The sequence below is a fragment of the Varroa destructor genome, unplaced genomic scaffold, assembly GCF_002443255.2.
Source record: "Varroa destructor unplaced genomic scaffold, Vdes_3.0 BEIS01000004.1, whole genome shotgun sequence".
Classification (NCBI taxonomy): Eukaryota; Metazoa; Arthropoda; class Arachnida; order Mesostigmata; family Varroidae; genus Varroa; species Varroa destructor.
In genome coordinates, this window is record NW_019211457.1 from 32,637,405 (window position 1) to 32,650,788 (window position 13,384).

Sequence of the window (13,384 nt, forward strand, 5' to 3'; positions counted from 1 at the left end):
TTTTGACACAAAAAAACTCTCGTTTGGCTTTGAAGCGATGTTCATACTGATATATATATACATAGACTGATATATACATATATGTGTATATATATATCAGTTAGCTCTCACAAAGATAAAACACGGTCGCATAATGATTTTGCGAAGCCTGTTAGAGCTATATAAACGGTTACATTATCAAATGCTGGTGCTCACAGAAGGCGTTTGTAAACCATATTGAATGGGAGATGTATAGTGTAGTTATACGAGTTAGTGTCTACAAACGTGTTCGAATGAGTCGCAACTTTCTTATAGAAATTGATGTGCCGTTTCACAATAGCAGTGGAAGAGTTCGTAAACCGTACGTTAGTCTGGCTACCGAAAGTTACCGTAAGTCGGTAGTCGAACTTCTGTGCGATTGTTGTTTCGATGTGCCTCAAGCACAATTTTCCCTGTGTGATTTATAGCTTTTAGTTATCCAACCGTCATATACCTACAACCGCCAATCATTTCAATCGTTATACTTCTAACAATTAGCACTGACACACGGAACCCAATGGGTTCTTTGGCCGTTATTATTGTTTGTGATTATCCACTGATCACCATTGCTTTTCAACAAGGGCTATCATGTGGCGTACGGATGTAGGGGCGGTTAAAAGTGAAACGCCAATTTACCGTTTGCTACAGAACGAAGTCGACTTCGTTTTTAAATGCTGTTAAACGTCGTTATCCTCTAACTAAGATGTACTGACCAGCTCATCAGTTACTAAAGCCTTTATTCTATTACCATATTACAGACACACTTATAGCACTCGGACGAGACGTATAGTCCGCTGGGACTATTCAGCAGCTGAATGTGCACTTATAAAACGTTCTCGAACTGGTAGAGCCAAAAAGTGGCGACCTCTCGTGTTTAAGGATACGAATGTTATGCGAAATTTCAGCAGAGGGAACAATACCTTACCTACATGAGAGAAAAACCAGCAAAAAAAAGGTGCTTTCGACGAACCGAGGTCGATTACGAGAGTAAAGAATCGGCTAGGTAACTGAAAATACTTGCAAGATCGATGCCGTCCGAGAAAGCTGGAAAAGCAGTACAAATTTACTCTCTCCCTCAGCGGAACTTCCACAAAATGTTCGCGTAACCCCTTATAAAGCAGAGGCATCTCCACGACGCATATCACAAATGTCTCTTTTGTAACTTTAATTTAGAACTTGTCTAGCTTTTTAAGATACATTTGCGAACTGTTTTTAGAAAGATTATTCCGGCGAGAATTAGTGTTACGCCACGTTGACATTTTCTTGCACCCACTTTAAACTATGGTTCTTAACTGCATCAAAAAATCTAGCCGAGTTTTCTGATGGTGTAACAGTGACCTACTACTGATGAGGCAACACTACTGAGAATCCGAGTTCTATATACATTGAAAATTTGATTTTTATTGAAGTCACAGGTTCAATTAAAGCGTCTCACCGATGCGTATCCGGATTTTCTTTTTTAGGCAAGGCGTGATGCGGGAGGTTGTAGAAAGAATAGACTTTTGCTCCGAAGGCTTTCAAGCAACACATGGGCGATTATCGTACGCTTTATCACTTATTGACCCCGACAAAGAGTATCGGGCATTTCTAGATGCGCACAAATCTGCATCCCCAGCTTGGATGGACTTTCAGCTTGCGTCGCCTCTTCTCAACAGTCAGCTGGGCAAATACGAGGGAACCCTTCGGCCTGACAAGCTCGCCGTAGACGACCTTACCATTCACGACCTTCGCAACAGGTCAGTGAAATTCAGTAGGAACTATTATGCTTGTTTCCAGAAACAGATATTAGGTAAAAATAAAATCTAGAAACATGTTAAAATAAAACCTTTTCATACATGTGGCAGAGTATCCGAAATCGAGCGAAGGATAGGTGCGGCACGTGACGATGTCCATGAGAAGGAGAGCCAGCTAAGACAGCTTGAGACCCAGAGAAATTCAATTCCTGACTATTCGTCCCATGGGATCGAGACCAATTAGTAAGTGTCGTCCCCGTCTGAGTAAACATTGAAATGGTATAAAGTTTTGCTGCGCTTGTCCGCGTGTCTCTACCGCTTCTCAAGCGAATATACGAAATGAACTGTACTGGACTTTTACGCCCTGGCTAAGCATATCAGACTGGCATTTCCATTCTCATTATATTGTAGCGCTTACCAAGTGCACGAGGGCCATACTGGCGCACAACTGGAAAAAATTGCGCAGAATTTAACGAATATCTATGTGTTCAGCGAATTGGCAAAACGGCGTGCTGTGGACCATGTGCGACGTGATCGGGATGAAATACGTTGTACTTACGAGCGACTCTCGCATCAGCTGGCGTTAGTTGTGGGTGCGCTGTCTGAGGTCCCGGATCCTCAGAACGTTCCTCGGGCACTTAATCTGCTTGAGCCACCAAGCCCATCTGTTGCATCATCGACATCACAAGAATCGTTGAATTTTTCGCCGGGGCGGTTCACCGCCAGAGGCATTGTCGAGCGTATCAGTCGGCCGTTCCAAAAGAAAGAGGTGAGATCGAATAGTGCGCCTATCGTGAGGGTGCTTAGCGCACATTTCTGCGAGTGTTTGGAATTGAAAGTGTCTATTCTCAGCACGCTGATAGAGTATGACTTTGAGAGATCTATTGTGAAACGTTTAAAGAATAACGTAGCAAACTGTCCTTTCATTACTTATTTATCGTCGTCTTTAGTGACGATTTATTAGGGCCATGTTTTCCTTTGAGCATTTTGTGCGTGCGTGAGTGAATATGAGTTACTAACGTTTTTGGCTGGAATTTAAAATCACTTAATGAGAGCCTGACCTGCTACCAGTGCTTCATATATTTATAACGCGTTTTTTCATTCTCAGTATTGTGTGGCAAGAACCGATGGCTCACTACGTGGGCGTACTACGATCATTTCATGTTCCTAAACATTCGTATTTTTTTTTTACCAGAGACGACTAATCAGCAAATTTCCAAGAAGTTAATCCTCCGAATTGTAAAGCGTATTACTTGAATCAGTCCACACACCCGTAACCAGCATCATCCATACAAACTGTGCCACATATGTAATTGCATGTTATCCGTTCCCTTCTCTGGCCGTGGTCTGCAACTTGTTCAACCATGCGTAAACATTGCTCAATACCGTTATAATCTTCGAAGGAGATTCGAGTTGTAAGCGTACGGCAACGGTCTCCGTCGCCGCCTGATCTCGATAAGGCACATACTCAAGATGAAAGCTTCGCACGAAAGGTACCTTCTTGTCGATTCGGTTAGGAAGCACACACGAAGTAATTACGTCGAGGTGCATGGGGTTTTTAAGGAGAAATTGAAGTCGCTAGCCAAATTTGAAGATTATAATGAATTAATAGTTAGTAATTCGATCACTGTGCCGAACTCTGTTGCGTTCGGTCGAAGGGTCCTGTCTGAGGTTTTGCAAATCACACTCACATATCGACTATACAGAATCGCTTCTATTTGGTAAAATTGCACTAAATCAAAAAGTATCCTGACCTTCGATCTAACAAATCGAATTGAGCGCATGCTTTAGCAGACTAACAGTCGCAAGCTAAGGCTCACAAGCGAATCTGTTTTAGGTAAAACAATTACATTTCGTTTATGCTCCCAATGACCAATGTGATTTTTTTGTCTCTAGATGACAGTCAATCCGAACGTGGCTCTCCAGGACGAAGAATGGTTTCATGGAGTGCTACCGCGGGAAGAAGTAGTGCGACTGCTTGTTAACGAGGGTGACTATCTGGTTCGCGAGACGACCCGAAACGAGGAACGACAAATTGTCCTTTCTGTTAAATGGGCTGGACATAAGCACTTCATTATTCAACATACACCAGAGGTGCGAGCGATTTGAGTCGCTTGGTGGTCATCGAGCTCATTAGGGTTTTACTATATGCCACATAAATTGATTGCAATTTTGCTCTCAATCTTCGTTTGCCATATGTCAACTACCTCTCTTACCCGTTGTGTTTGTGATAACCGAGCATTTCCCTATACCTAAAAAAATGCCGATCTAGACAGGAATGTCGATTGTATATTGGTACAAGAATGACGCTCTTCGTTACGTAATTTAGTACTCGCTACGGCAAATTATATTTACGGAATTGTTTTTGTCACCTGTAATATCCTGCAGGGAAAGTTCCGATTTGAAGGATCTGCATTCGACACAATCCAAGAACTCATCGTATACCAACATCATTCCGAGCTGCCAGTAACAATCAAATCAGGAGCTATACTTTACAACCCCGTCTTCCGCGAAAGATGGGAACTCAACAACGACGATGTTCAGCTTATTGAAAAAATTGGAAGGGTATGTGCCCACCAAAGAAGTCATCGTAGGAAAAATGTTTTAAGCTTTTCTAACCTAGAGAAAATAATTCTAGCCTATATAGGAACATGTATGTATCAAGTTTTGAAAAGTTTCATCTCAGCGCATGAAATCCGCATTTATTCTATGTTTCACGTAAATCGTATTATACCGGGGAAGTTTTGCGGAGTGAATTACGAAGCAACACGTACATACGTCCCAATATCTAATTTCTGTCATGGAAAACTCAAATAATACAAGCACGCCGAAAGACATCCACAATGTAAGATTTTTTTACCTTATCAAACTAAAGATGGTTCACGTGAGCCCCATCTTCTTTCTAAAGCGAACTACTTAAAGGATTTTCTTTAACAGAATAGCAGAATAGTTATTAGTCTGAGGTCATTACAAGTGCATTCGTTCATATACATAGGTATATACATATTTGTGATGAAACAGTACCATAGGACCTATTAGCTTTTTAACTTATCCCCGTGTAGAAATAGCGACGAAAATACTTTGGATGGAAAATTATTGCTACGCGCCGTAACTTTCGGCCGTGCTATCCCAGCACGTGTTTTACGTGTTCCAGCATCCGATTTAGGACCGTTCACGCTCTGGACGTGTTCGTCCTTAAGGTCTGTTCTGGGTGCGCAAGCCGAATCTTTTCTCGGCTGCCGAGACGATACCCCTTGATGTCTAAGCGTATGCACCTCGATGTTCTCAACAGCCATTGACGCTTCAGCGTATGTACCTCGGCCTTCTATACAACCAGTCTCCTTCTTAATTGTAGGTATTCTCGCATGAATGTTTCCGGCCCCTTAGGCTTTAGACTGCGGCAACTGTCACACAAATCTCCCGCCAATACATGTACTCTAACCCGTGTATATATGGAGGGACCAATATAAAAGCACTTTATTATTCTCTGTAAAGTTTTTGTTAAATGTGTGCGTGTCTACTTCTTTTTCCAGGGTAACAAGACAAGATAACGGCTTCGGCCGTAATGACTGTACGATCCACAACAGCGCTATTTAAAACAAAAACCCATTAACGAATACGCCTTAGAACATTTATTTGCTCCTGCGCCGAGTTTTATGATGATATCGAAGTTCAGTCAAGGCTTCGCTCGTTGCATATTTCTGACACACCTCAAAATTTCTCAATTTAATGGTGGCCACTATCAGCGGAAAACTGCAATATCACGGAAACCGGCCGTTACACCTAAACCGGACCGACAGATTAGTTTGAATCTGGTAGCCCCTTAGATAGTGCAGCCACGAGGCACCGTATCAGCATCTATTCGCTATTCTCAGTCTATTGAGTGGTGCTCTTCCTCTCTCCGTGTATCCCCATGACTTTTCCGGTGATTCCATAAATACTCGACTATAGCATCCTAGCTAAATGTTCCTTTGCGGCTTATCGATTTTGACTTTGGCGCGCGCTTTGCCGACCACTTCACCGCGAATCGCTACAGCCCTAAGGCACCGTAAAGGCCACTGAAAAAGAGTTGGAGAGAGTGATTTTATTACCCATAGAATTAGAGTGAGTACTGCTATCAGAAAAAGGAATAAATGGAATTGAAAGGTCTCTAAGGTAACGACCACGGACAAGATGGTCTACAGCCCGGCCAAAGCAACTCGTGTCGTATAGAAATGTCAGACGGCTAGTGGAGAGCATATCGATTAGGCGCAGCTTAATTTTGCCTGGTAGCGCTCGTGCTAGCAATAAGCTATTGCGGAGTTATTGTTTGGCGTAATAATCATAGTTGTCAGTTTTCAACGTACATTGCACGACGTGTAATGATAAAGATTATGAAAAGGGCGAGAAGGAACAAAAAGAGAAAAACTATGATCTGTTTTTAAGGCTATGTCTAACTAGGACCTCGATTTAGAAACATATCCGGTATAGGCCATTGGAGTTTCGACCATTCATTGCAAAATAAGTTCCCTCAGCGTCTAACCATGATTCGAGGCAAAAACGTATGCGCACTATTCTTTGCGTTGTCTTTAAATGTAACAGGGACTGTATTGCGGTCAGCAGGTAAAAACCATCTTAAATGTTGGAAAAACACAGATCTTATGGTCCTACTTTAGAACCATCTCCTCGTCGGTTCTCATTGTGTGTCGTCAAAAAACGATCAAATATACCCTACGAACATAATGGGTATATAACAAAGATTAGACTAAACCGATCGATTAAACAAACACATAAATATACGAAATGTTGCTATATCAAACATGATACGTAACAGGTTAATGGATTCTCATTCCAAACAGCGTATGGGGTTCCTGAGTCCTGTTCATGCAAAAACAGCATCGACCTTATCCGAAGGAGAGACCTCCTCGTTTTGATACCCGTGTTAGCTAAAATAATGATAAATGAATTCCCTTCACTTAATGTCGTTCTGCTCATACCTAAAAGACAACTGCAGCGTTATTGCTGCGGACTATACAGATAGGTGCTATTTTTGCCTAAGCGTGCATAGAGAGAAAGTGAACAGGGGTTCAGGCACTGCAGCATCGCTGATTACGTAACAGCTTCGACCGCAATTTGTTGATGAAGTTTTGTATACTGTTATAATAAGCAGGGAAATTTCGGCGATGTCTACCGCGCGGTGTTGCACCCTTCACGATTAAATGTCGCTGTGAAGACGTGTCGTGTGAATTTGCCTGAGGAGCAAAAAAAGAAGTTCCTCAGCGAAGGTCGAATCCTCAAGCAGTATGACCATCCGAATATTGTTCGTTTTATTGGGATCTGCGTACAGAAACAGCCTATTATGATTGTTATGGAACTCGTCCCAGGTACAGCAGTTGTACATAGGAGCACATAATTATAGAGCACAAAAATGATGTTGGCATTCATTCTTGTCTGATTGTTTTTCTCTATTCAGATTTAATTAAACGTGAGATCTGATAATATAAAGTAGCCACAACTAACTTCGAGAGATATGTAGGTATTTCGATTGAATTTTTCTTTACACCGGTAAAAAATCACGACGCTTAACTAAAGACTAATTAACTCTAATGGAAGTGAATCGTTTCCCGCTAGGCGGTTCATTGCTGAACTACCTTCGACGAGAAGGTCAGAGACTGGCTACTCGTACCCTGGTGAGTATGTGCCTTGATTGCGCGGCCGGAATGGCCTACCTCGAATCGAAGGGCTGTATTCACCGGGACCTCGCAGCCCGAAATTGTCTGGTTGGCGAACGGGACGAGGTGAAGATCTCCGATTTCGGTATGAGCCGTGAAGAGCATGAATACGTCGTTTCTGATGGCATGAAACAGGTAAACACAGCCACAATACATGCAAGCCTGCCTGGTAAGTTACACATTCTTTTAACGCAGCTGCTTCATCTTTGCGCTGAGTTTTGCCTGTAGCAACAATCGTCGCTTTATCAAGTCGGACACGATCCAACTACCAAACTAGTAGCTGTGTCGCGTCCAATTGTGTTGGACGAGCAACCCATTCGAGCCGAATTATTCCCGGGGCATTTCTCTATCAAACGCATAGTAAATGAAAGTCGATTTTAGCGTTGCGGTGAAGATTAAATCTCGTCGTAAGACCACCGTCCAATGAATCTCCTTTAGCCGATTAGTTCCAGTTAGTTTTTCAATAGACGCGTTATATTATCATGTTACAATTGCCGAGATTACCGGTTGCCACTTTTCCGGCGTTGCCTACTTACAAGGTGACAAAACAAACGATTTTCATCATTATTATGAACAAGAATAACTGACAATTAGGATCGAGGTCAGTGCGATGTATTGCCATTGGGTTAGATATGACTGTAAGGTCCGAAATCTGCAAAAAAACAAGCGTATCACGATCAGATCGATCGCTATCTCCGTTGAAAGAGGATGCCAGAACGAAAGGAAAAAAGTGGGGTATACGCAAAGTGGAATATTATCATGGGGAGCTTAGGCTAACACTAGGAACGGCCCATTGGGGTAGACGAAACGTTTTACCCTATTAGGTACGCAATGAAGTCGAAACAACACATTTAAATCATTGTTTCTCTACGTATAAGTACGTTGCATATGGCACGACAGATGGTTTAAATAATGACTTGATTTGGCGACTTATTCAGGCGTTAGCATGATGACAGTTAGCGTTTAACGTTTCCTGTAAACAAATCCTTCTCAGGGGAGACGGAGTACGGATACTCGCCTCTCTAACTAATGCTATGGTACAGCTTTATGAATTCTTGATTCATGCCTTTATGTAATATCTTCTAGATACCGATTAAGTGGACTGCACCTGAGGCATTACATTACGGAAAGTATACGTCTCTATGCGATGTATGGTCATTCGGGGTGCTCGTATGGGAAGTTTTCTCGTTAGGACAGGCGCCGTACGCAGGGCTATCGAACAGCAAGGCCCGAGAAAAAATCGATCAAGGGTATCGCCTGCCTGCGCCGGACAGAATACCTTCACCGGTTGGTATATACATGGCCGTAGGGCGTTTTAAAAGGCAATGTTGTAAAAACGTTGATTTTTCATAGTCAACAATCATCGACAAATTTCGAAAGTGAGCTTGTCCAAAGAGTTGCTATAGATAGCTAACAATATCTATAATGTGTATGCATACACATTTAGTTGAAGTTCATTTGATTTCTATACAATTTATACTTGACATGTTGGAATTAAGGTTCATACCTCAATATAACGCTCTGCCAGAACGCTGAAAATATTTTTTCCAGTTAAGAATTCCAGGCTTTTAAGATATTTATAGATTATATAATGTCTCCTTCTTTTTTTTCTTTTTTTTATATAACTCACTAAGATACGCAGCGTGCAAATGTCTTACCTTGGAATAATCACCCCTTTGATGTACTATCCATGCAACGCTGTCTAATGTAATATCTATGTATCAATAGAAGCTTGCCCCGACCGATATAGTAGATAACGTCCATTTTCTAGAAGGTTAAAGGGGGAACTTTAGATGGAGCAGAGAATTATGTGGCGGCCATTATAAACAAAAAACTAATAAAAAGTTTAATAAAAGAAAGTTAAACGTTGTAACTTTTTTCTACGTTCTATACCTCATATTCTATACGTTGACTTCGTTATCATGTAAAAGATTTACTGCAACCGTGCTTTTACCATGTATAGTACTATCGCTTCTCGCCTATATAAGGTATTGGCGTCACTCGCTTGACTTTTCCTATCGACAAAATGAAAATGGGTATATATATATGAAATTGACTAATTGCCACCAACGTTATTACTGTTCGAAGATTTATGCAAAAATTAAATCATTTAATTACCATACTTTCTTACAAGTTCCACAGTTACAAAGTGCGTAGAAAACGTGTTATAATATTATTTTTTCCTAGCTAACGTACAATCGATGATCGACATATTGTTTCGTCCAGCGACCACAGTCGATGGCGTTACTAACTTAACTCTCTTCTATTCTACGTTCAGGTATACCAACTGATGCTGCGATGTTGGGAGTATACACCCGAGCGAAGACCACACTTCGATGACATTCATAAGGCTCTTCTGAATGTATTTAAGCATTTATAAATAAATAGATATACTGAAAATACTACCACATTATATAATATAATTCTAAATATAAAAATGATGATGAGAAATGTGTTTAAAATAGTAACCAAAGCGAGGCAGAATAAAGTACCAATTTCGTTCTGTACAGACGCAAAGAGATTACGACTTCGTTATTTTACTTTGAACGTTTCATTCGTCTTTTTTTCACACGCGAATAGAGGATCTACCAGGTGGAGGGTTTGCTTAATTTTGATTTGAATGAGTGTATTATGATAATTTACAGATACGAACCAATTGTCCTAGGTTGAGTTAGTAAGGAAGTCTTTTCGAGACCTTTATGAAAAATACCTCCAGGTAATTTTATAATTCATGTACATCGGTCATACGTCGTCTCTGGCGGCTGAATTTTCATCATCGATATAATAGTTATAATGATTCATAAATTTGCAAGATAATTTCTGATGACTATAGTAAATCTTGAGGTAAGGTATGGTCATCAAAGTTCAGGAATCATCCATATTTAATTTGAGTTAACCTGTTCGAGTCCTATCTAACAGTTTCTCTTCGCCATCTCTGTTATTGGTTGAGCTGGCAAATGGAAATTGAAGGCTTCTTACTAGATCGTGTATAAATTTAGAAATTCAGAGATGTGTCTGATAGCTCCATCATGGTTCAGTGGCCCTTTTCGGTTTGGGGCGGTGAGCGCGCGCTTGTCCTGCGAGAGTAATCGTAGCCATCTCTACAAAAGGTTACTTTCTTAATGGTGTAGTGGCAACGTGTTTACCTAAAATACGTGACGGTTTAGGTCCAAAACAAAGTATAGACACACCTGATGTTGATAAAGCCTAACCGTTTGAAGCAGTGCTTCACGGCAGGACCAATGTAAAACTAAAAACATTTGTAAATGCAACGCTGGGCATAGGGACCGCCGACCGTAACCCCTCTAGCTTTTGAGCTATTGAGAGAAACGTTATATTTTATTGCACAAATTAATGACTTATCAATGTGATCTGCACGGCGCTAAATTTAAGAATATGTGAGATGATCGAGGTTCAAATATAACTGAATATAAGAAGATAGGTCCTATTTGCTCACACAGCTGCAAAAATCGGACAATATTAGGTTCTTGGACCATCTCTGAAGAACATCGGCTATGACGGAGTGCATGAATCACCTCATCTGGGGGAAAATATGTAATTAACTGTGTACGTCAACGATCTAGCACTGCTGAGGAAAACCCCCACGGAGCCCTGCTTTAGGACAATTGCGTTCGCTTAGATCGAAGATAGGCAAGAACACCACCTGCAGGTCACATTTGAAACTCAGGAAAACCGGCAAGCGCCTAATTACGCCGTTAAATGTTATATTAGATACAAGATTAACAGGTACATCGCGTATAAGTACGCACCTGGGAAAGCTCTCAAAGTAAAGGAAGCCACACAATGTCTTTTGGCCTCGTTAGCGGAATCAACAGCCTTATATGTCAGTTCACTCTGCGCCAACATGACACTGAGCTTCAAAGGCATCGATAAGAAACCGTTGCAGTCGCCATAGTACATAAGGCAACGTTGACAGGGTTGTCAACAGACCACTACAAAAGGGGCGAAAGGCTGGGCCCTGTAGTAAAAAGGAGATCTACACTAAATAAATGCAAAAAAGGCGGAAATACTTCACACCGAGCCATATAAAAAATGTTAAGAGGAACTGAACGAAAGAGGTGATTTATGGTATGAATAATCGCATGGTAAAGTGTCGTTCTATGTGGCACAACTACTTGTAGTTTTAAACATATATAGAAACGACTGGAAGAACCGAAGCAGCTACTTTTGTACAATGTGCATCGGGTTAAAAAATAATGTAAAATGCACGATTGTTCCTCTTGCAAGCGTAGTAGGAGCACGAACAAAATTTTCAAGAGGAAATTGTGTGCTTAAAGATGTAAAGATAAGGGCTGAAAAAAAGAAGATTGTATGGTCCATCCAGTGACTATATAGGGCAGTTCCTGAGCAAAAATCCGAATGTAACAAAAACGGCTAACAGAACTCTAATAGAGAGGAGTTCACTGAAGTAATGCTAATTGGCTTGCAGTCGACATTTATGAAGTCGCGATAACTTTTTAACGAAGTGAGCTCTCTTTGAAAAAAGGCGGATTTTTCACATGATTTTAGCGTATTCGCTTGAATTCCATTAAAAAAGGAAGTAGGTAAACCGGCGGTAGACAAACTTCGTGTTATGCCGGAAAAAACGAGCCGTCAGGAGCAATGCTTGCCTAAGTCTATGTCGGATGTAAAACGTTTGGTACTGTGCAGGAACTCTTTTAATCGTGCACACTTGCAGTAAAACGTCTCTAACAGTTATGATCTACAAACATAGGATCTCTAATCACGATTGTGTAGAGCTTATTCGATAGCCATGTAGTAGATGATGTTTCATTTAGTTAGTAATCAAAGTTTTCGGCATACTTTTATTAATGGGTTTCTGTGTATCGAAGAAATCTATCATCAAAGTACTGTCGATATAGGCAGATCTTTCGAGATACGAAAGATGCATTTTGTTTACAGAACGTTACGCTTGAACATGTTTAGTAACGGGCTATTTGCTTGACTGAGGCTTTATCGACACTGCTACGTCTTATTAGGATGACAAACAAACAGTGTTCATTATATAAAGAACCGTCATAAGGATCAATGAGTAGTACTACGATGATAATCTTCAGGGCTAATTCTAAGTCTTTTATCATAAATACTAAACAATTTATATAATAATGTATTTTTACAAATATGAACACTTTGATCTTGTACTCCCCAGCATTTTGTGTTTAGCTACGAACGTAGATAAAAAGAAACGCCACATTATTTTAAGAAAGTTCTGCCTATTTCGGTTATAAATTGTAAACAATTAAGTGACACAGATGTTTATGTCAATCATTGCATGTTTGCGCCAAGTCACAGCTTTATTTGGGTTTCCTTGTTGCTCTTCCAGATTACCAATTTTGTCTGTCTCCCTTGTCCCTTGGCGCAGAAGGTGGGACTGAAACTAATCAGTTATTAGAGTTCAACCTAACTACGCCAAAGGGACTAGAGACGTGTGGCTAACAAACAAGTGGATTTAGGAAGAAGTATGTGTATTCAATTAATCGTACGACGATTCACGAGATAGCGTGTTCGTCCTAAATTAACGTTGGTTTCATTCCTGGGCTGGGGCTCCAAATCGACCACTTACCTGGCCAAATATCCTCATTTCTTTCATTTCTCGTGGAAGAGTAGCCTGTGGAGTACAGAGCTGAATATAGGTACAAGTGCAGCATTTTCCAGTGGATGATTCTATTGAAACTATTCATCCATGACCTGTGGTTGTCTTCCAGCATTGACTTGCTCTTCCACTAACCATAATCGTGATGCTGCTGATTGAGAATAGTAACATAACTATCAAGAGCATAGAGAATAGTAGAAACGGGCTGCTACCGTCTAAGGCCATCGTTAAGCTGATTCATGCTGGAAAAAAATGTACACCTTTGAATTAGGAAATCTAAAATTAAATTATCGATTATTCGAAGCGCT

At 40.8% G+C, this 13,384-nt stretch overlaps 1 protein-coding gene across 8 annotated transcripts in view; it reads left to right on the plus strand.

The window, feature by feature from the left end:
• Nucleotides 1-9,981, plus strand: part of FER (tyrosine-protein kinase Fer) — a 69,182-nt gene extending 59,201 nt beyond the window's left edge. For 7 of the 8 annotated variants that reach the window (XM_022802165.2, XM_022802164.2, XM_086986922.1 and 4 more), the window contains 10 exons: nucleotides 1,482-1,754; nucleotides 1,863-1,994; nucleotides 2,244-2,520; nucleotides 3,155-3,244; nucleotides 3,648-3,845; nucleotides 4,140-4,316; nucleotides 6,901-7,114; nucleotides 7,362-7,597; nucleotides 8,549-8,749; nucleotides 9,741-9,981. In XM_022802165.2, coding sequence (XP_022657900.1) covers nucleotides 1,482-1,754; nucleotides 1,863-1,994; nucleotides 2,244-2,520; nucleotides 3,155-3,244; nucleotides 3,648-3,845; nucleotides 4,140-4,316; nucleotides 6,901-7,114; nucleotides 7,362-7,597; nucleotides 8,549-8,749; nucleotides 9,741-9,842 — 1,900 coding nt within the window. In that variant the 3' untranslated portion in view covers nucleotides 9,843-9,981. The remainder of the gene's footprint in view (nucleotides 1-1,481; nucleotides 1,755-1,862; nucleotides 1,995-2,243; nucleotides 2,521-3,154; nucleotides 3,245-3,647; nucleotides 3,846-4,139; nucleotides 4,317-6,900; nucleotides 7,115-7,361; nucleotides 7,598-8,548; nucleotides 8,750-9,740) is intronic. The other variant, XM_086986924.1, reaches the window with a different exon arrangement.
• The last annotated feature ends 3,403 nt before the right edge of the window (nucleotides 9,982-13,384 follow it).